General features: G+C 44.9%; 1 protein-coding gene across 1 annotated transcript in view; it reads right to left on the reverse strand.

Annotated features, from left to right (window-relative positions):
- The window catches only part of LOC124794838 (cytochrome P450 9e2-like), a 74,440-nt gene extending 64,271 nt beyond the window's left edge, over nucleotides 1–10,169 (reverse strand). The window contains exons 1-2 of the mRNA XM_047258503.1: nucleotides 9,785–10,169; nucleotides 6,587–6,724 (exon numbers count right to left, since the gene is read on the reverse strand). Of these exons, the coding sequence (XP_047114459.1) occupies nucleotides 6,587–6,724; nucleotides 9,785–10,169 (523 nt within the window). The remainder of the gene's footprint in view (nucleotides 1–6,586; nucleotides 6,725–9,784) is intronic.
- Nucleotides 10,170–20,679: the final 10,510 nt, after the last annotated feature.

Here is a 20,679-nt window from a genome sequence, read left to right on the forward strand (position 1 = left end):
ACATTCCCTGGTGCAGGAGGGTTGGCTCTGAACAATATCCCAGATTGGTGCATGCTGGATCCAGCCCAAACAATATTCCCTGATGAACTGCATACTGGAACTGTCTGATGGTGCAGACGCCATTACTGCTACCGCCACCACCTCCAATGATACTTCTAGTGTTGGTAAAGCAAATGTTAAGGCACTTCTACCGGCATACTCATTGAGAAAACTATAATCCCTCTGCAGCCTACAGATAAAGTTAAAAAACATAATGAGGAAATATAACAATAAAAACAGGTGATAAAACTGTGACTGCTTAAAACGAACATGGTGAAGAAGTTACGATGAAAATATAAAAACCAAAGGGGGGGCGATGCTGATTAAAACACGTAGTAATGAGACGGGCACAATTAAAAAACGTGACGGCAGTCTGGTTTCTGTTTACAACACTTAAAAAGGGGGGACGCACAACACTGAACACTCACGGAAAACATTACACTACAGAGTGCAAATGAATATGGGAGGGGGTGGGGAGGACCCAGAAAGATGAGGAATGAATGGGGGGAGGATAGGAAAAGTAAAAAAGGGGGAGCCAATGAAGCGAGACGACACAGACAAGGGAGGGCAGAGCAGACATGAGAAGGAGTGGGAAGGCAGTGGAGGGGAAAGCAAACGACTCAGGAGAGAGAAAGGAGTTAAAGAGAGGGTAGGCAGGAAAAGAAAACAGTATGGAAGGGGGGCAGAGGGAGCCCAGGAAAAGGACAGAGGGAGAAAGGGGGAAGTGAGGATCAGAGATGATAGGAGGGATAAATGGAGGGAGAGAGGGCATCATCCGGGAGGGGGAGTTGACAGAAGCCACCATGGGAGAGGTGATGAAGGGTGTAGAGGTGGAGTGTAGGAGGGACACGATGGTGAAGGCGCAGCAGTGGGCAGGGGTTGGGGAGGAGAGGAGCAACTAAGGGATGGGGGGTATCAAGTTGGCAGGAGTTGTAGAGGACTCAGATATGTTTGAGGAAAAGGAGCAGATGGGGGAAAGGAATCAGGTCATAAAGGATCCATGTGGGGGACAGGAGGCGTATATGTAAGGTGAGGTGGAATGCATGGTGCTCAAGGACCTAAAGGGACTTACAGAATTTGGGTGGCAGGGGGGGGGGGGCGGGGGCAGATATCCAGACGGGACTGGCATAAGAGAGGATGGGACGGATTAAGGATTTGTAGGTGTGGAGGATGGTAGAGGGGTTCAACCCCCATGTCCAGCCAGAGAGGAGTTTAAGGAGATGGAGGCAGTTGTGGGCTTTGGATTGGATTGAGTGGAGATGAGGGATCCAGTTGAGGTGATGGTCAATGATGAGTCCAAGGTGGGTGAGGGTTTGGGAGAAGTGGACAGAACGGGTGCAGATGGAAAGGGAAAAATCAAGGAGCTGGTAGGAGCGAGTGGTATGACCTAGAATGTTTGCCTGGGTCTCAGAAGGATTGATTTTTAAGAGCCACTGGTTACGCCATCTGGCAAGAAGGTCAAGGGGATTCTGAAGAAGGCATTGGAACTATTGAAAGGTAGGAGTGAAGGCAAGGAAGGTCATATCATCAGCATACTGCAGGGGGTGGACTGGGGGGGGGGGGGTTGGGGCATATCGGCTGTGTACAGGAGGTAGAGGAGAGGGGAGAGTACAGAGCCCTAGGGTACACACATGGAGGGGTAGAAGGTGCAGGAATTGGCGCTATGGACGGTAACATAGCTCCATCTTGTCACCATGTCTTACAGTGACGAACTTAGACAATTTACTATGTAGATAACAGACTTAACAGACCCATGGAGGGGTAGAAGTTGCAGTAATTGGCGCTATGGACGGTAACATAGGAAGGGTAGTGGGAGAGGAAAGAGGCAGTCAGACAGACATAATTAATAGGATGGGCATGGTCTTGAGTTTAAACAGGAGACCGGGACACCATATGTGGTTGTAGGTCTTTTCGAGGTGTAGGGAGACAAAAATGGCGGGGCGACGGGAATTAAGGTGGAAGGAGAGGAGATGAGTGAGGTGTAGGAGTTGGTCGTCGGTAGTGAAGGAAGGTTGAAAGCCACAGTGGCTGCTGGCGAGGAGGTGGTGTCAGTGGAGGTAGTGATGGATGTGCCAGGTAAGGATGGATTCCAAGAGCTTGCTGAACTCTGAAGTGAGACATATAGGGCGAAAGGAAGAGGTGTCAGAAGGAGGCTTGTTGGGTTTGGAGAACATCAGGATATGGGAGGTTTTCCACAAGTCGGGGTAGAAGCCGGTGGCAAGGATTACGTTGTACAAGGTGGCAAGGACTGCAAGGAAGGAGGGAGGGCAGTGTTTGAGATGGGGGGTAGGTAACACGGTCTTGGCAGGGGGCGGTGTTGCGTTTAGTGCGGAGTATCCTGTGTAGTGATTGGAGTGTTAAGTTTGAATGGTGGTGTGTGGCCCAAGTACTGGAACCTAGGAGCAAGGGGAGAAGCGAAGGTATCTGTGTGGTCTATAATGTCAAGGAAAAGGGAATAATCAAATTGGGAATCATCTGTAATGGAAAACACATCAGATAGGTACGAGGCAATATGGTTCGCCTTACTGAGGCTACCAGGAAAGGTATGGTTATCAAGGAGTGGAGCATAGGGTGGCTCCCAGTAAGGCAGTGGAAAGCAGACCAATACTTGTAAGAGTTTATTGGGAGTGTGGCGTTGAGTTGTGTGCATGTCTGTCGCCAGGCACAGTGTTTCTTCACAGTAAGCAAGTTGTGGATGTGCCATTGTAATTGCCAGTGGCGGATGAGTGTGTCACAGTCACGAGTGTGGAGGAAGGAGCAGTAGAGGTGACGGGATTCATGAAGGAGAAGGATGGCGTGTGGTGGTGGTGAGGGTGGATGGCTTTCGTAGGGATGTGAGTGGCTATGGCATCAGACAAGGGCTGGTGGAGGAAGGCAGCAGCTCAGGAGATGTCTTCAGGAGATTGGCGGGTAAGGTCGTGGTGTTCGACCTGGGAGTGTATGAAGTCCCAGTAGACATCCCATTTGGCACAGGAGTAATTGTGGACGACTTTAGGAGGAGATAGTGAGATAGTGAGGAGGAGGGGGGCATGGTCGCTGCCAATTAGGTCAAGGACTTCCTCAGTGATGCGCCCAAGGACGTTGGGAGAGGCTAGGATCATGTCAGGAGTGGTGTTGGATTCGGGTCAGATGTGTTGGGGGAGGGCAACCAGGTCTCCGTGGAGGGTGGTGATAAACTGATGCCACCACTGGAGTTTGGCAGGAGCTCGGCTGTGGATATTGAGGTCTGTGGCAATTATGTAGGTGGAGAAGGTGCGGTCAATGTGGGCCAGCAAATCGTAAGGGATGGGGGTACGAGGGTGGATGTAGTTGGTGGCACAAGTGACAGTAAGGGCAGGGAAGAAGAGGCTGAGGCTGAGATGCTCAGCAGGTTTGTTGAGATGTTTGGGCTGAGCCGGGAGGTGCTTGAGGTGGCCGATTGAAACCCCGCCACACGCCAGGGGGAGTGGGTTATTCGGTGCGGTGGAGGGTGCAAGGGGCTGTGGAGACGGAGTTATGGGGTTGGAGGAAGGTTTCATTTAGGATGAAGGCATCTACGCGGTGTCGATTGAGGGTGTGGAGGTAGAGGAGTTTGTGGGTGGGCAGGGACCGAATATTATGGTAAAGGATACTGTTGTTGCACTGTGGTAGGGGAGATTACAAATCTCTTGCGATTTAAATGCGACATTTGACATCTGATTAACTAATTTGAGTCTTACAACGTTTTTTCGTGTATTAGCCTCTACTAAGCCCTGGATTCTAGGTGTAAACATTGCACTTTTTGTGGCGCCAATGTATTTTCCAGACATTTTAGAATACCACAGCATCTTAACTCTGCAAAATAAGTAATTTCTGACTCTCTTGCGTTTCTTACTGTAGAGCCTTCAGTTGATAACAGTGAGAACTACTTACTCATTGTACAACCAACAACCTAAGGACGATTCTAACGGTGTAGACATCTATCAGCCTGGTGCAGAGGTCACCTGCTGGTGGTGCTCAGCACGCGCTCTCTACAGTGTGGCAATCTGCTGGTGACAGCAGCAAGTAGGATGTGAAAATTGATTTATTTTCACTAACGTCTTCAGAGTTTCTTTGACAGTAATTTATTTAAAAAGCTCATTTCCAACTAATAAGGATTCCTATTCCGTTATTTACATTTTATAACCAAACGTTGGTTTTCAATCATTTATAGAGATAAATGTTGCCTAGTCGTTCCACTATTCCGTGGTGAATTATATATAGCTGCAAATCAAAGTTACCAATGTGAAGACTGGGGAGCCAGTGCTTAAAGGAATTTTCTGAAGTCAGTAATGCAAATGTAGTCGAGGAATTTTTCTGCAGTTCAGATATTTTCAGGGAGACTGAATAGCTCCTCCCACCCTTGACCTCAGCACGTGGAAAGATGTCATGATTTCCAGAATAACCTACAAGATAAGAAAATTCTGATGCTACTGTCAGTGAAATTTAACATGTGCAATTGTCTCAACTATCATATGACACCGCAGATAAGAAAACACTGAAGCTGATATCAGAGAATTCTTGGTTAGAACCTGCAGCGACCTACTACTGATACATTCTGAGAAAGCAAGGGATGACCAATTTAGTATCAGAGGGAAGTATGAAGGGTTAAAAATTGTAGAGGGAGACCAAGAGATGACTACAGTAAGCAGGTTGAGTAGGACATAGGTTTCTGTATTTATTTGGAAATGAAGAGACTTGCACAACAAAGTGTGGAGAGCTGCTTCAAACCAGTCTTTGTACTGAAGACTACAACAACAAGGATGTTCTCGAAGTTCAAACGCCGGCCGGAGTGGCCGAGCGGTTCTAGGCGCTACAGTCTGGAACAGCGCGACCGCTACGTTCGCAGGTTCGAATCCTGCCTCGGGCATAGATGTGTGTGACGTCTTTAGGTGAGTTAGCTTTAAGTAGTTCTAAGTTCTAGGGGACTGATAACCTCAGAAGTTAAGTCCCATGGTGCTCAGAGCCGTTTGAACCATTTTGAAGTTGAAAATGTGCGTTGACCCTGTAAAATTAAGCGCATCAAACTGAGTGATTGTGAACGATTTTGCAGTGTTTATCGATGAAGGAATTGTCATGGAACCCCGGCTTTAAGGTAGTTTTGTTAGACGCACATCCAGTCGTAGCTACATAGATTTTTTGCAGATGCAAAAGTTTCCATTACGTCGCATTACATACTATGAGGAATGATATCATCGAGAGAACTGCACAGAACAGGTAAGTGGAAATCTTATAAGCCGATTCACAAAGGCAATCCAAGTCTCAGTTCAACAGGATCGATCAGTTTTACTGTACATTGCCTGTGTCACCTTTCAAAGATCAAGGATTCTCTGTGACGTACATTCTCTACTTGTAGAGTTTAACCGTGGAATATATTGAGCATAACTGTGGTATTATTAATTAGGTTTACAGATACACCTTCCATTCCATTGATGTATCGTGAGGGGTTCCTCAAGGATGTAGAATATCTTCTAAAAACAAAAATGAAATGTACTTACTTATGAACATGTTGACGTTGCTGTCTAACGGGAAACATACGAACGATATTCTTGGAACCATCTCCACCCTTCCTGTTAGTCACATCTGGTAAGATTCTCATGCTGATTAACACAACTGAAATATAGTTGAGACCTTGAGCCACAGATCACTGTAATTGTTTGCTTGATTCGCAGTAAGGCGTGAGCCTCCCTCGTGACTGGATCTTCATGGGCACTCCACCTCAAGCTCCTCCGCATGTCTGACAGCTGTAACTGTCACGAGTGATTGATCCGCAACGATGCAACCAAACAAAATCGAGTCTTCCTCTCTGCTTCCGCACATTACTTTAAATTTGTTTGTGTCGAGCATTATGTAACACTCTTTTGACGAAGAACTGGGTATCTAAAAGTATTTCTGAAAGTTATTAGCAATTTTTTAATGATGCGATCTTCTTGTGGACGATTATGGAGACCGCAAACATTGTACTTCTTTACTGTCCGTTTCACAACCACGGCGAACTTTTCAAAGCTTCAAACAATGATTCCGCGGAGGATGCAAGATATATTTCAAAGCAATTAATATTTATTTACACTGACCAGGCGTGATGTACACAAGTTTTAATTTTTGACAAAAAATTACAGCCCTGCAGGAAACATGACTTTAACTCTGTAACCAGTAACGTTAACCCTCCTGCCTCTTACTTGTCTCATGAATAGTCACGGTCCTGTCACACAACCACAGTTCGGTTCTGCTTGCACTTCTTTTCAGCACCACACCTGTGGCTGCAGACGAGTATCAGACGACGCTAGATCCGACCGACTGGAACCCGGCAATATACACAACCCACTAACTCAGGCCTTTTAATGGTTTAGAATTCCTTAAATTATAGATAAGAGGAAATTCATTACATTTTCATCGCCACACTGAAGACGATAAAACTACATTTCTCATTGGCTTCCTTCCTCTGATAGTGTACATCAACAACAATACAATAGCACAGACATGGATTACGAAACTTGAAGATGAGTGAAAAGAAATCTGACGAAATGTGGATACAGCCAGGACTACTTACCTTCGACTTTGTCACATTCCTTTGTTATGTAATCTACCATCTGCTGCCCTATATCTGTTATCAACACGAACATGTTTCTCATTTTCTTCGATGTGAACGCAGGATTTAGTGTCGTCCGCATTTCGTGCCATTCTTTTCCTGAAAGCAAGAAACAGAAATAAAAAATAAGCGCCTCCTGTCAGCCATCCCTCATTTCTTTGTTTAACTGTGTCCATAATCTACTTGTCTGTTTAAAATGATTTGTCAGTTCGTGTCACAAAAGCGAGTGGTAATATGATGCAGACGAACCTCGTAACGGAGAAATACAGTGTGTCTCAAAATAATGTATACACTCTTTTAAACAGAATATTTCTTTAATTAAAGGAGACATAAATACAATGTTTATGAGTAATAATTTAGAAGACGGTGAAAAACATAACAATGCTTTCTTTTGTTTTGGGATCGTCAGCAAACATGGTGTTATCGTTTGAACAACGGAAATGTGTGCTAAAGTGTTACTGGAAAACAGAGAATGTGAGTGCGGCACGCCGACGTTGGAGAGTTGAATTTGGAACACCAACACCAACAAGAGTAACAATTACAAAAATCAGAGAGATAAGTTTAAAGCCGAAGGAACGGTGCACGATATGAAGAAGGGACATAGCGGACGAAAGAGAAGTTCAACAGACAATAGGAGTGTTGGGCGATGCAGTAATCCAGGCACACACACGATCCCCGGAGAAATCTGTGAGGCAATGCTCTCATGAGACTGGGATCTGCAGAAGCAGTGTTCGTAGAATTTTGCGTCCTCAAAACTTTAAGGCTTGCATTCCAAGACTTCTGCATGCCGTTAACGAGGATGACTCTGATAGGCGAAGCGAATTTTGTGAGTGGTTCTTTAACAGATGTGAAGAAGAGCAACGTTACCAAGATCGATTTCTGTGGTCAGATGAAGCGACGCTTAAACTTGATGGAACAATCAACCGCCATAATTGCGTGTACTGGGCCAGGGAGAATCCATACATAACGGAGCAAAGGCATATTAAACTACCAGGAGTAACAGTCTGGTGTGGTCCGTCTTCTAGAGGGTTAATCGGGCCGCACTTCTTTGGCAACAGTGTCACGGGCGACTCGTTCTTGGAAATGTTGGGAATGCTGTTTCCTGGTCTCAGCGTTGTGTTTGTAAATGAAGATTATTACTTTCAACAGGATGGGGCGCCACCTCACTTTCACCTGGATGTGAGAGCATTTCTCAACCGTACATTTCCTGCCAGACGGATAGGACGAAGAGGGTGTATGGAGTATCCCGCCCGATCTCCAGATTTAACTCCTCTAGACTTCCTTCTGAGGGGTACGCTCAAGAACACAGTTTGCGCTGCGAGACCACACACACTGGATGATCTTAGAGAGCAGACTGAGTAGGCCCGTGATGCTATTCCGTTGGAAACAATAAAGTTTTCACGTCACTCAGTCGTAAGTCGTTGTCGACGGTGATTCCGATGGACGGACACCGGTTTGAAGATTTACCACGATAAGTCGGACCATGAGGCACCTAACATCATTAAAATTGTATCCATGTATATCGTGATGGAACAAAAAAGTCTGATTCTTAAGTGCAAATTCGGAATCATAGACATAGAATAACTAATTTATATGGGCAAGCAGTGTCTCGTCCGTGTCGCTGAATCTATATTAGTATTACATTAAACCTTTAAAAGCAATGTTGTTCCTTTCTGTAGTACTTTGACACTCGTAGTTGTGGGTTTCGTTTGAGCCTTACACCGATCTGTCCTACAGAAGTTAGATGGGAGGCGTACTTCTCTTTATGCCTTATGGAAAATGTTACCTCACTTTGCGGTTATTTTTGTTCAATATTATTTTGGCTGTTAGAAAAATAAACGAGACAGTTGTCTTTCAATGGTACAACCTATAAAATTCTTATTATGACATCCTTTCAGTCATGCTAAAGTAGACAACGTACATCGCCTAAATTTATAAAAAGACATCAAACAACAACGATCAACTGACTGTCTCTCTCTCTCTATATGTTTCCTCCAGTCTATTTGTTATCAACATCGATGCTGTGTTTTGCGACATAAAAACACGTAAAAAAAACTATCTGCGTCATTCTTAGTGCAAATTACGTACATGTATACAGGGTGTTACAAAAAGGTACGGCCAAACTTTTAGGAAACATTCCTCACACGCAAAGAAAGAAAATACGTTATGTGGACATGGGTCCGGAAACGCTTACTTTTCATGTTAGAGCTCATTTTATTACTTCTCTTCAAATCACATTAATCATGGAATGGAAACACACAGCAACAGAACGTACCAGCGTGACTTCAAACACTTTGTTACAGGAAATGTTCAAAATGTCCTCCATTAGCGAGGATACATGCATCCACCCTCCGTCGCATGGAATCCCTGATGCGCTGATGCAGCCCTGGAGAATGGCGTATTATATCACAGCCGTCCACAATAGGAGCACGAAGAGTCTCTACATTTGGTACCGGGGTTGCGTAGACAAGAGCTTTCAAATGCCCCCATAAATGAAAGTCAAGAGGGTTGAGGTCAGGAGAGCGTGGAGGCCATGGAATTGGTCCGCCTCTACCAATCCATCGGTCACCGAATCTGTTGTTGAGAAGCGTACGAACACTTCGACTGAAATGTGCAGGAGCTCCACCGCGCATGAACCACATGTTCTAGCAGCACAGGTAGAGTATCCCGTGTGAAATCATGGCTGTGAATCGAGGAAGTACAGTACATACTGACGAAACTAAAATGAGCTCTAACATGGAAATTAAGCGTTTCCGGACACATGTCCACATAACATCTTTTTGTATTTGAAAGATGATAGAGGGTATGATGATTTCGTATGATTTTGATTACTGCAGTTTTCTTTTCCGTCAGTCGACGTTAAATGACTTACTTTCTCTTGGTTGGTTAAAGTAAATATACCTGATTTACAAGTTCTTTTCGATTTCGGAAGAAAACCGTTTCCTGTCTGTTAATACATAAAATGTCTCAATGTGTTGCTATGAGATATATTAGAATACAGTTCATTTATGCTACAAAGGCTCCTCATTCCAGAGCCACACATTTAATTTCTGCAACAATGGCACAGCTCAAACTGCAGGTCTAACAACGTCCATTACAAGATGCTTCGAAAATAAAACTTAGTACATAGATACAAAGCTATGGTAGCCAGACCCTTACCTTTCATGAGAAACAACATCCGCAGTAGCACTGGAGTATCCTCGTCGGTGTTCATAAAGTCCACGTGGTCAGTGAAGTGGTCAAAGTCCTTGACTGTGACGGACTTGATGAGATCAGGATCCCTCAACAAGACCAGAGACTTCGCAAAAGTGTAGAACCCAGCGTAGGGGTGCGGTTCGAAACGTCTGTACGCGTCGACTACTATGTCCGCCATGGCCTTCCTGTTGAGCACAACGTCCAGGGTGTTCCCCACCACGGGCAGCGGTGGCGTGTACGGGACCCCGGCTCTGGCGAACCTCCTGGAGTAGTGGCGCCACCAGAGGAAAGCCAGCGTGCCTGCGACCAGCACCAGCGACCCAAAGAGCGGCCACCAGTCACAAGCCATTGTCTGCAAAACATTTTACACTCATTTTGTTTTCATCATCACAAAAACAGCTGCATCCAGTAGAACCTGAAGGATCTACTGTAAACTTGGTGGGTATGCCGCACAGAATCAGTTATGCTATTGATTAATTTATTACGGGTTCGGCTGTGCATTCAGGTAGCATGGATCGGACCGTGACCCTGTGACCATGAGTTGATATAAGAGGGCTCCAAATGTCCATACGCACCAGTGCGACGACCTGGACCTGCACTGTGCCCAGGGGACACGTTCCACAGCAGTTTCCCCACCTAGAGGGCTGTGAGAGGGGCCGCAGTGTGGGGTTGCGGGATGCTGACTGGTCGTACCGTCCTACTGTGCACCGCGTCCTTCATATGAGCGCCATCATTGCATGTTCTTGGCAACTACGGGTACAGGAAGGCACACATGCACAAAATGTAGGATCTATATATCTGGCATGCACCACAAGGAGGGATCACCAATCGATTATCTGCCTCGAGCGAGAAGATGTGATGGCAACAAAAAGGCCCATTCAGGAGGCTGTCCTGTCTTCTATGCATCTTCTCGTAAGTGCCAGTTACATTGGAAGGGCTTGCCACAAGTCAACCATTATAATGCCTCCCATTCACAACCTGCAGCGACGCTCCCAAATCGCCTCGGTCAGCTTCGACGAGCGTGGGTCCCTGCAAACTGGCAGTGGGTCATACTTTGTGAACGAGAACTGTTTCTGACTCGGTGGCAATAACCATCAGGTCAGTGATTGGAGGCACGCTGGAGAGCGCCACGAAGAGCGGGTTCTGATCTCCAATCTCACCTCCGCTATCCTAGTGTGATGGTGTGGTGACCAATATCTTAGGGTGTTTGTTCACTGCCAGTGTTCCTAAGGGGCTCCATAACAGCCATACGGTACTTGGAGGACATCCTGAAACCAGTGGTTCTGCCAATCATGCTCGCCCACGCCCAGGTCCTATTTTAACAGGACAATGCTCGTCCCCATCTCCCGAGCTTGCCCTGCAGCTGTGGATACTCCGCCATGGCCAGCCACATCACCGGATCTCTCCCCAATCGAGAATGTGTGGGCTGCCATGCAGAGTGTCATCAGAACTATACCTGCACCCACCAGTCTGAGGGAGCTCTTCACTCTGGTGCAAGTGGAATGGGACAGAGTATCACAGGATTACATCCAACACCTGTACAGCTCCATGCTGTGACGTGTGCACGCAAGTATTCACAACTGAGCGGATCAACGCCATACTAACATGCACGTTTTGTGACCATGTAGCGCAATGGCATGGCGATACTTCATAGTAATGATCAGAATCCCCCTTGTCCTTCTGCGCGCAGCTCTTTTTATGACAACGAGTGCACATTTTAACGATGTATGACTAGACGAAGTTTTTGATAATAGCCCAGAGATGTGTGTCAGCCCAGTTATGACCTGTAGTTTCCCTTTTTATTTTTATTTCTAATCCTTTCGATCAGACACTTCATGGCTGCTTTACATTTGTATTTTAACTACGTTACACCTGCCATGAATTTCAGACTCAACTAAAATGGCTTCACAGGCAAAACAGCACATAGTAGAGATTCAAAATAAAAGGAAATTTTAATCAAACAGTTTATGGCCAGTGCATCGTATTGTTATATTCTTGTTGGGTCTGCAGCTGGATTGTGTTGGATATATAGGCAAATGCGATGGCATTTGTATGGTACAGAAGACGCTGACTACGTTATTCACAACCACTCATATTTGCTTGATACACGTTATACTGGCAACATTATCTTGCCATCGCACTTTCGACTTACCTTTCCCACAGCAAACCATTCTTAATTGCATTGAGTACCTTCTTATAATAGCTAAATATTTCTTCCAAATTTTGTTCCATCAGTAAGGAAAGGTACGTAACAAACGCCAAAATCTGAGAGAAAACTGTAGGCAAAGAAGTGGCTTATACAAAGAGAGAATCTCGACCCACACTCTGTTACTTAAGGAGCTGGGAGCCGCTGACTTTCGTGATTATCTAATAGTGGATGGAACATGCTTTTCAGAGCTGCTGAACATAATCAAATCACTTTCTTAATGAAAAGAATAAAGTCAAATAGAAAGGATGTAAACTGCACGGAAAGGCTGTTCCCTACATTAGGTTTCTAGCCACTAGCACAAGTTACGAGAACCTCAAATTCTGTCCGCAGCTCGTGGTCGTGCGGTAGCGTTCTCGCTTCACGCACCCGGGTTCCCAGGTTCTATTCCCGGCGGAGTCAGGGATTTTCTCTGCCTCGTGATGACTGGGTGTTGTGTGATGTCCTTAGGTTAGCTAGGTTTAAGTATTTCAAAGTTCTGGGAGACTGATGACCATAGATGTTAAGTCCCATAGTGCTCAGAGCCATTTGAACCTCAAATTCTATCTAAAATGATTTATGAAACCTGCTACTTCATTTATAGTTGCCTGAGGAAGTACGTTGTGGTAACGGAAAATAAATAAAAGCCATCAATGTAAACTTTATTAATTTATTTACTTTTGTAGCGTAACAGGTGTTCCCTTTGAGATTAAGAAACTCATTTGAAACCGGAAAAAGAAAGACTACCAATGGTGTTGGTGAAAATCGTCTGATAAATACAGCAGACACAGAAGAAATGAAGAACTTACAGGGTGTTTCAAAAATGACCAGTATATTTGAAACGGCAATAAAAACTAACGAGCAGCGATAGAAATACACCGTTTGTTGCAATATGCTTGGGACAACAGTACATTTTCAGGCAGACAAACTTTCGAAATTACAGTAGTTACAATTTTCAACAACAGATGGCGCTGCGGTCTGGGAAACTCTATAGTACGATATTTTCCACATATCCACCATGCGTAGCAATAATATGGCGTAGTCTCTGAATGAAATTACCCGAAACCTTTGACAACGTGTCTGGCGGAATGGCTTCACTTGCAGATGAGATGTACTGCTTCAGCTGTTCAATTGTTTCTGGATTCTGGCGGTACACCTGGTCTTTCAAGTGTCCCCACAGAAAGAAGTCACAGGGGTTCATGTCTGGCGAATAGGGAGGCCAATCCACGCCGCCTCCTGTATGTTTCGGATAGCCCAAAACAATCACACGATCATCGAAATATTCATTCAGGAAATTAAAGACGTCGGCCGCGCGATGTGGTCGGGCACCATCTTGCATAAACCACGAGGTGTTTGCAGTATCGTCTAAGGCAGTTTGTACCGCCACAAATTCACGAAGAATGTCCAGATAGCGTGATGCAGTAATCGTTTCGGATCTGAAAAATGGGCCAATGATTCCTTTGGAAGAAATGGCGGCCCAGACCAGTACTTTTTGAGGATGCAGGGACGATGGGACTGCAACATGGGGCTTTTCGGTTCCCCATATGCGCCAGTTCTGTTTATTGACGAAGCCGTCCAGCTAAAAATAAGCTTCGTCAGTAAACCAAATGCTGCCCACATGCATATCGCCGTCATCAATCCTGTGCACTATATCGTTAGCGAATGTCTCTCGTGCAGCAATGGTAGCGGCGCTGAGGGGTTGCCGCGTTTGAATTTTGTATGGATAGAGGTGTAAACTCTGGCGCATGAGACGATACGTGGACGTTGGCGTCATTTGGACCGCAGCTGCAACACGGCGAATGGAAACCCGAGGCCGCTGTCGGAACAACTGCTGCACTAGCTGCGCGTTGCCCTCTGTGGTTGCCGTACGCGGTCGCCCTACCTTTCCAGCACGTTCATCCACCACGTTCCCAGTCCGTTGAATCGCTTTTCGGTCCTTTGGTTACATTAAACCTCCGTTGAAAACTTCATCTTGTTGCAACAACACTGTGTTCTAGGCGGTGGAATTCCAACACCAGAAAAATCCTCTGTTCTAAGGAATAAACCATGTTGTCTACAGCACACTTGCACGTTGTGAACAGCACACGCTTACAGCAGAAAGACGACGTACAGAATGGCGCACCCACAGACTGCGTTGTCTTCTATATCTTTCACATCACTTGCAGCGCCATCTGTTGTTGAAAATTGTAACTACTGTAATTTCGAAAGTTTGTCTGCCTGAAAATGTACTGTTGTCCCAAGCATATTGCAACAAACGGTGTATTTCTATCGCTGCTCGTTTAGTTTTTATTGCCGTTTCAAATATACCGGTCATTTTTGAAACACCCTGTAGCAAGTGATAAGAACTCTAAAAAGCGTCCTACGCTGTTTACTTCATAGCAGAAGGCTTGGATATAGGCTTTCAACACCTCTAACAATCAATAAACGTCCATCGACTGTCTGTACTTGGGATTTTAGATTTTATTTCAGATACATCTCCGTTTCTAGATTTAATTTCCTATAAGTATCGGAAATAAAATCTAAAAATCGAAATACGGTAGGTCGACGGACTTTTATTCGTAAAACATATGCTTTTTACTCTTTCTGTGTTCTGCATGAAACCTTTATGCATCTGTCAAAAACTGAAAAAATGCTTTATTCCTTGCATCCCTGTTGTTATGCTCCTCGCACGACATGTCCTCCAGACATCTGCAGCCATTGGATTTGTTCGGAAACTCTCGGTCATTAGAGGTTCGGTCGCCTGACACTGTCACGTTCGTATCAGACAGACAGACACCCGCTCTCGCTCTCAGAGCCGGAAGACGAACGTTTGCCGGGTGGTTGGAACGCACTGTTTGTTGGATAAAGTGCTCGTGAAGGTCGGGTGAAGTGGTGGGGCATTGGCTTTCGGATAGTCGTACCCAGCTGACCTTCCGAGAAGAAATGTTGGTCTGTTGGCCAAACTGCCTACATACGTCCATTTTGTCGGACGGTCGGTCGGTCGGTTGTTGTCTGCATAGGGCGTTTTAATTGCACGCCGTCAAGTTCTGTGCATTCTTATTGCCCCAGCAGCCACATTGTAAAACACTATTTACACAACACAGTAATTACTCTGTAAGAAAACCAATAACATTTCACGACTGGACTTGTGATGTAACATCTAATTTTGTTTTGTATCTTTGTTCTACAACTGGACCTGATGCACATTAAATTGGCTATTTGAATTCTCATATCATTGTCCATGAGGCATCAAGGGATCACCAATTTAGTATTGGAGGGCAGCGTGGAGGGTAAAAATGGTAGAGGGAGACCAAGAGATGAATACCCTAAACAGATTCAGAAGGATGTAGGTTGCAGTAGGTACTGGGAGATGAAGAAGCTTGCACAGGATAGAGTAGCATGGAGATCTGCATCAAACCAGTCTCAGGACTGAAGACCACAACAACAACAATATCATTGTTCAAAATCGCATTGCTGTTTCTTTGGTAGTGTTCTTGCCTCTGTGGTTTGATACTAGGCAAGCACATATTTCCATTTGTGAAAAATCCCAGCAAAATCTTGCATTATACATGGGCCCATAAGTCGATAGTCGTCTACAGGCAGTTGGAAGTTTGTGGTAAGGTGTTACGGGACCAAACTGCTGTGGTCATCAGTCCCAAAGCTTACGCACTACTTAATCTAACTTTCGCTGAGGACGACACACACACACACACACACACACACACACACCCGTGCCCGAGGGAGGACTCGAACCTCCCACGGGGGCAGCCGCGCCGTCAGCAGGAAGCTGCTGCAATATGCCGCGCAGCTGGTGCATTAGCAACAGCCTTTTTAACATCAGCGTTTCTACTTTATATGGTATAGCCATAGGATCATTACATTTCCTCGAAATTGTTGCCTGTGCTTCCTTGCCGATTTTTTCTAAATTGTCTCTTGCTGTCACAATATCACTAGTGTGTAAGTGAAATGATAGTTTCACCTCGATGGTGTCTCGCAGAGGTGAACTTGGAGATATTAGCACACAGACAATCAAATGGTCGAAATGGCTCTGAGCACTATGGGACTTAACATCTGATGTCATCGGTCCCCTAGAGTTAGAACTACTTAAACCTAAGTAACCTAAGGACATCACACACATCCATGCCCGAGGCAGGATTCGAACCTCCGACCGTAGCAGCAGCTCGGTTCCGGACTGAAGCGCCTAGAACCGCTGGGCCACAACGGCCGGCTGGGAAGTTGCACAAGCATCGAACACCCAAGGAAGGATATAAGTGTAACACGCGGCCGGCACACAAACAATCGTTAAATGTCCTACACATTTCCTTGTTTAACATTAGAGATCGACTGTTCACAACTGTCGTAAGCACAGCATGCAGCATTAGGCAGTGCCACGTCGACTACCCACTCCAGAAACGGCGTGCAGTCCACCAACTAAGAAGTCGCCGCGCTGCCGCCGCCATAGCAGTGACTGGCGCCAGCGCCACAGCAGAGCGGCCAGTTCCAAGTCAGCTCGACTACCGGGGAGACCGCCCTCTACTGTGCAGTCCGCGCCGCATCGTCTAGCCTTCTAGCTGGTCCACACCAGCCCGTCTTCAGTGAACGTTCTACTGGGACAAGAACTGTTTACCATCCAGCCTTAGTCTCTGCAATAGTAGTTGAACTTCACGATCTGCTGCCTGAGACGCTTTGTACAAAGTTGACTGTTCGTCAATAAATGTGTGTGTTCTTGTCACTTTCATTAACATTGTTTCAGTGTCTTCCTCGTTCTCCTCTCATAGTGTTTCTCTTTTCTTTCTTATTTACTTATTTTTTATTTGAGTAATCAGTCTTCTCACTGGTTTGATGTGGCCAGCCAGGAATTCCTCTCCTGTGCCAATCTCTTCATCTCAGAGTAGCACTTGCAACCTACGTCCTAAATTATCTGCTGGATGTATTCCAATCTCTGTCTTCCTCGACATTTTTTGCCGTAACAGCTTCCTCTAGAAACATAGAAGTCATTCTCTGATGTCTTCTTAGTGTGTTCTCAGTGTTTTCCACATATTCGTTTCCTCTCCGATTCTCTGCAGAACCTCCTCATTCCTTACCTTATCAGTCCACCTAATTTTCAACATTCGTCCGTAGCACCACATCCCAAATGCTTCGATTCTCTTCTGTTCCGGTTTTTCTACGGTCCATGTTCCACTACCATACAATGCTGTGATCCGAACGCATATTCTCAGAAATTTCTTCCTCAAAGTAAGGCCAATTTTTGATATTGGTAGACTTCTCTTGGCCAAGAATGCCGTTTTTTCCAGTGCTAGTCTACTTTTGATGTACTCCTTGCCCCATCCGTCATAGGTTATTTTGCTGCCTAGGTAGCAGAATTCCTTAACTACCTCTACTTCGTGACCATCGATCCAAATGTTAATTTTCTCGCTGTTCTCGTTTCCGCTACTTCTCATTACTTTCGTCTTTCTTCGATATATTCTCATTCCACATTCTGTACTCATTAGACTGTTCATTCCATTCAGCATGCCGTGTAATTCTTCTTCACTTCCACTCAGGATAAAAATGTCATCAACGAATCGTATAATTGATATCTTTTCATCCTGAATTTTAATTCCACTCCTGCACCTTCCTTTTATTTCCATCATTGCTTCTGCGATGTACAGATTTATTAGTAGGGGCGAGAGACCACATCCCTGTCTTACGCCCTTTTTAATCCGAGCACCTCGTTCCTGGTCGTCCACTCTTATTATTCCCTCTTGTCTCTTCGGTGTACGTGTTGCATATTACCAGCCTCTCCCTATATGTCGACCGAGGTGGCCGAGCGGTTCTAGGCCCTACAGTATGGAACCGCGCGACCGCTACAGTCGCAGGTTCGAATCCTGCCTCGGGTATTGGTGTGTGTGATGTCCTTAGGTTAGTTAGGTTAAAGTAGTTCTAAGTTCTAGGGGATTGATGAGCTCAGGGGTTAAGTCCCATAGTGCACAGAGCCATTTGAACCATTTTCTTCCTATAGCTTACCCCTATTTTTCTCAGAATTTCGAACATCTAGCACCATCTTACAATGTCGAACGCTTTTTCCACGTCGACAAAAACTGTGAATATGTCTTGATTTTTCTGCAGTCTTACTTCCATTATGAAGCGCAATGTCAGAATTGCCCCTCTGGTGCCTTTACCTTTCCTAAAGCCAAACTGATTCTCATCTAACATCTCCTCGATTTTCTTCTCCATTCTTCTGCATATTATTCTTGTCAAGAATTAGGATGCTTGAGCTGTTAAGCTGATTGTGGAATAATTCTCTCACTTGTCAACCCTTGCAGTCTTGGGATTCTGTGGATGACATTTCTCCCAAAATCAGATTTTATGTGGCCAGGCTCTTACATTCTACTCACCAACTTGAGTAGTCGTTTTGTTGCCACTTCTACCAATCATTTTAGAAATTTTGATTTAATGTTGTCTATCCGTTCTTCCTTATTTGATTTTAAGACCTCCAAGGCTTTCTTAAATCCTAATTCTACTTCTGGATCCTCCATATTTCCTAGATCGACTCTTGTTTCTTCTTCTGTCACATCAGACAAATCTTGCCCCTGACAGAGGCCTTCAATCTACTCTTCACATCTATCCGCTCTCTGCTCCGCATTTGGTAGTGGAATACCCCATTACGCACTTAATGTTACCGCCCTTTCTTTTAATTTCACCGAAGGTTATTTTGATTTGACTTTCGCATGCTGAGTCAGTCCTTCCGACAGTCATTTCGTTTTCGATTTCTTCACATTTTTCATGCAGCCACTTCGTCTTACCTTCCCTGCACATCCTATTTTTCTCATGCCACAGATACTGGTATTTTTGTATTCTTGAATTTACCTGAACATTGTTGTAAGTCCTCTGTGATTGCCCTTTTTAGAGATATCCATTCCTCTTCAACTGTACAGCCTACTGAGCTATTCGTTATTGCTGCATCTATAACCTGCGACCGAACCGCTGAATCTTTCCATCAGTAAATGGGGTATGTTCTCCACTGACTCGGTTGTTTTAACCCCCTCCACTGACGGAATGACCCACTTCCCAATTCCGTATGTATAAAACCAATACGGACTTGTAGCTGTCACGCCTTTGCGCTTACTGCTACGTATTTTAACTGTAAATAGTTCAGTCCCAATGGTAAGAGGCAGTAGTGAATTCACGTGGTTAATATTTGAATCCAGCACAGCTGCCACAAGCTCAGCTCACTTTTACTCCACTCCTACCCTCGCCATTGCACCACATTAACTAGGAGCTACGTGGACCTTGCTAAATTCACTTGCGTATACATTTTTGACCGTTACTCGCCAGTATTTACCTAATGATTAGTACACTCCTAACCGGACTATTTCCCTAAGAGCTGTGATGATTGAACGGGTTCGATCCACGGCCTATAGTGCCCTACAGTTCACACGGTAACACTGCCTACCTGACCCACTTAACTTGGTAGTGAGCTTACGTATCCAATCACCACTGCTAGCAGCAGTGGATAATCCTATCAGCACGACGAGAGCAGCAGACTTACCGTCGAATCCTCCTGAAAATACTTATAACTACGGTCGCCAGCTCTGAAGGAGCAAAAGAATAAATCAATTTTTGGGCTCGTTTCAAAGTGAAATGGCTTGAGTTGAATTTAAACTTAATTCTGAATATTACTATTTCTGATCATTCTAGATGATTCTACAAAGCAAATACTCTCTCAATTTCTGTGAGTTGGCTTGGTAATTACTACCAAGACAGGTTATGCAACTTCGGTTAACAAAATTCTATCCTTCAACTTATTTAATGATTTTGGATATTACTCTTTGGACCATTGATACAGAATTAGTTAAGTGACTTTACTTGAAAGGTTGCTCAGAAAAATTTAAGTAACTGTAAATAGGCGACTCATTCTGGTGTGACCATTGCTCTTTTCAACATTCTTATACGCTAAAGTATTCTACAACCAAAAGAATTGTAAATGAAAGAGGCGATGGTGGCCTCAGTCTGATTTCACTATACTATGTTTGAGGTTACTACACTTTACAATGAACAACATGCGTCGTAATTTTACTCATTACTATATTCTGTCCTCTGCACTTGCATAAAAGAAAACTGGTATTCTCCTTTTACATGTTTACAAAGTTCGACTTAACAATTGCAAGCAGTCTTGCCTTGGGTAGACGTGTCGGTGCTGGTGGTGAGATGCATGTGGCTAACGCAGCTCTTCACGCCTCATGCCCTTAATGGCGGCTGGAACTATGAGCTGTAGCACTCGTATAAGCTACTGCACGTCCGCCATAAAATCTGGGCACAGGAACTCTTACAATCAGCCCCAGTGGCATAGAGGCGGCTTCAACAACCATTCGTCGCGTTTTACTCCAAAAACGGCGACGATATTCGCCTCTTCGCTGTTGCACAATCACTTTTGCGTGAGCACAGTTACGCACGTCCGATCACGTCAACACTCCCCAGGCCATTCCATTGTTCAGTCCCTGTGTCTCCAGCTACCCCTAGCTACGCTCGTATCACCAAGAGTGGGGGCGTTCCCCTACCACCTTTTTACCGAAATCATTTAGTATTTAAGAATATTTATATTTACTACCCTGGAGTCCATACCAGTCATAATAATTTACTACTAGCGCTTTACAACATTAAATTATACAGTAATAACTTATAATTACCAAGAAAAAGAATACATTTGACTCCA

The sequence above is a fragment of the Schistocerca piceifrons genome, chromosome 4 (genome assembly GCF_021461385.2).
Source record: "Schistocerca piceifrons isolate TAMUIC-IGC-003096 chromosome 4, iqSchPice1.1, whole genome shotgun sequence".
Lineage (NCBI taxonomy): Eukaryota > Metazoa > Arthropoda > Insecta > Orthoptera > Acrididae > Schistocerca > Schistocerca piceifrons.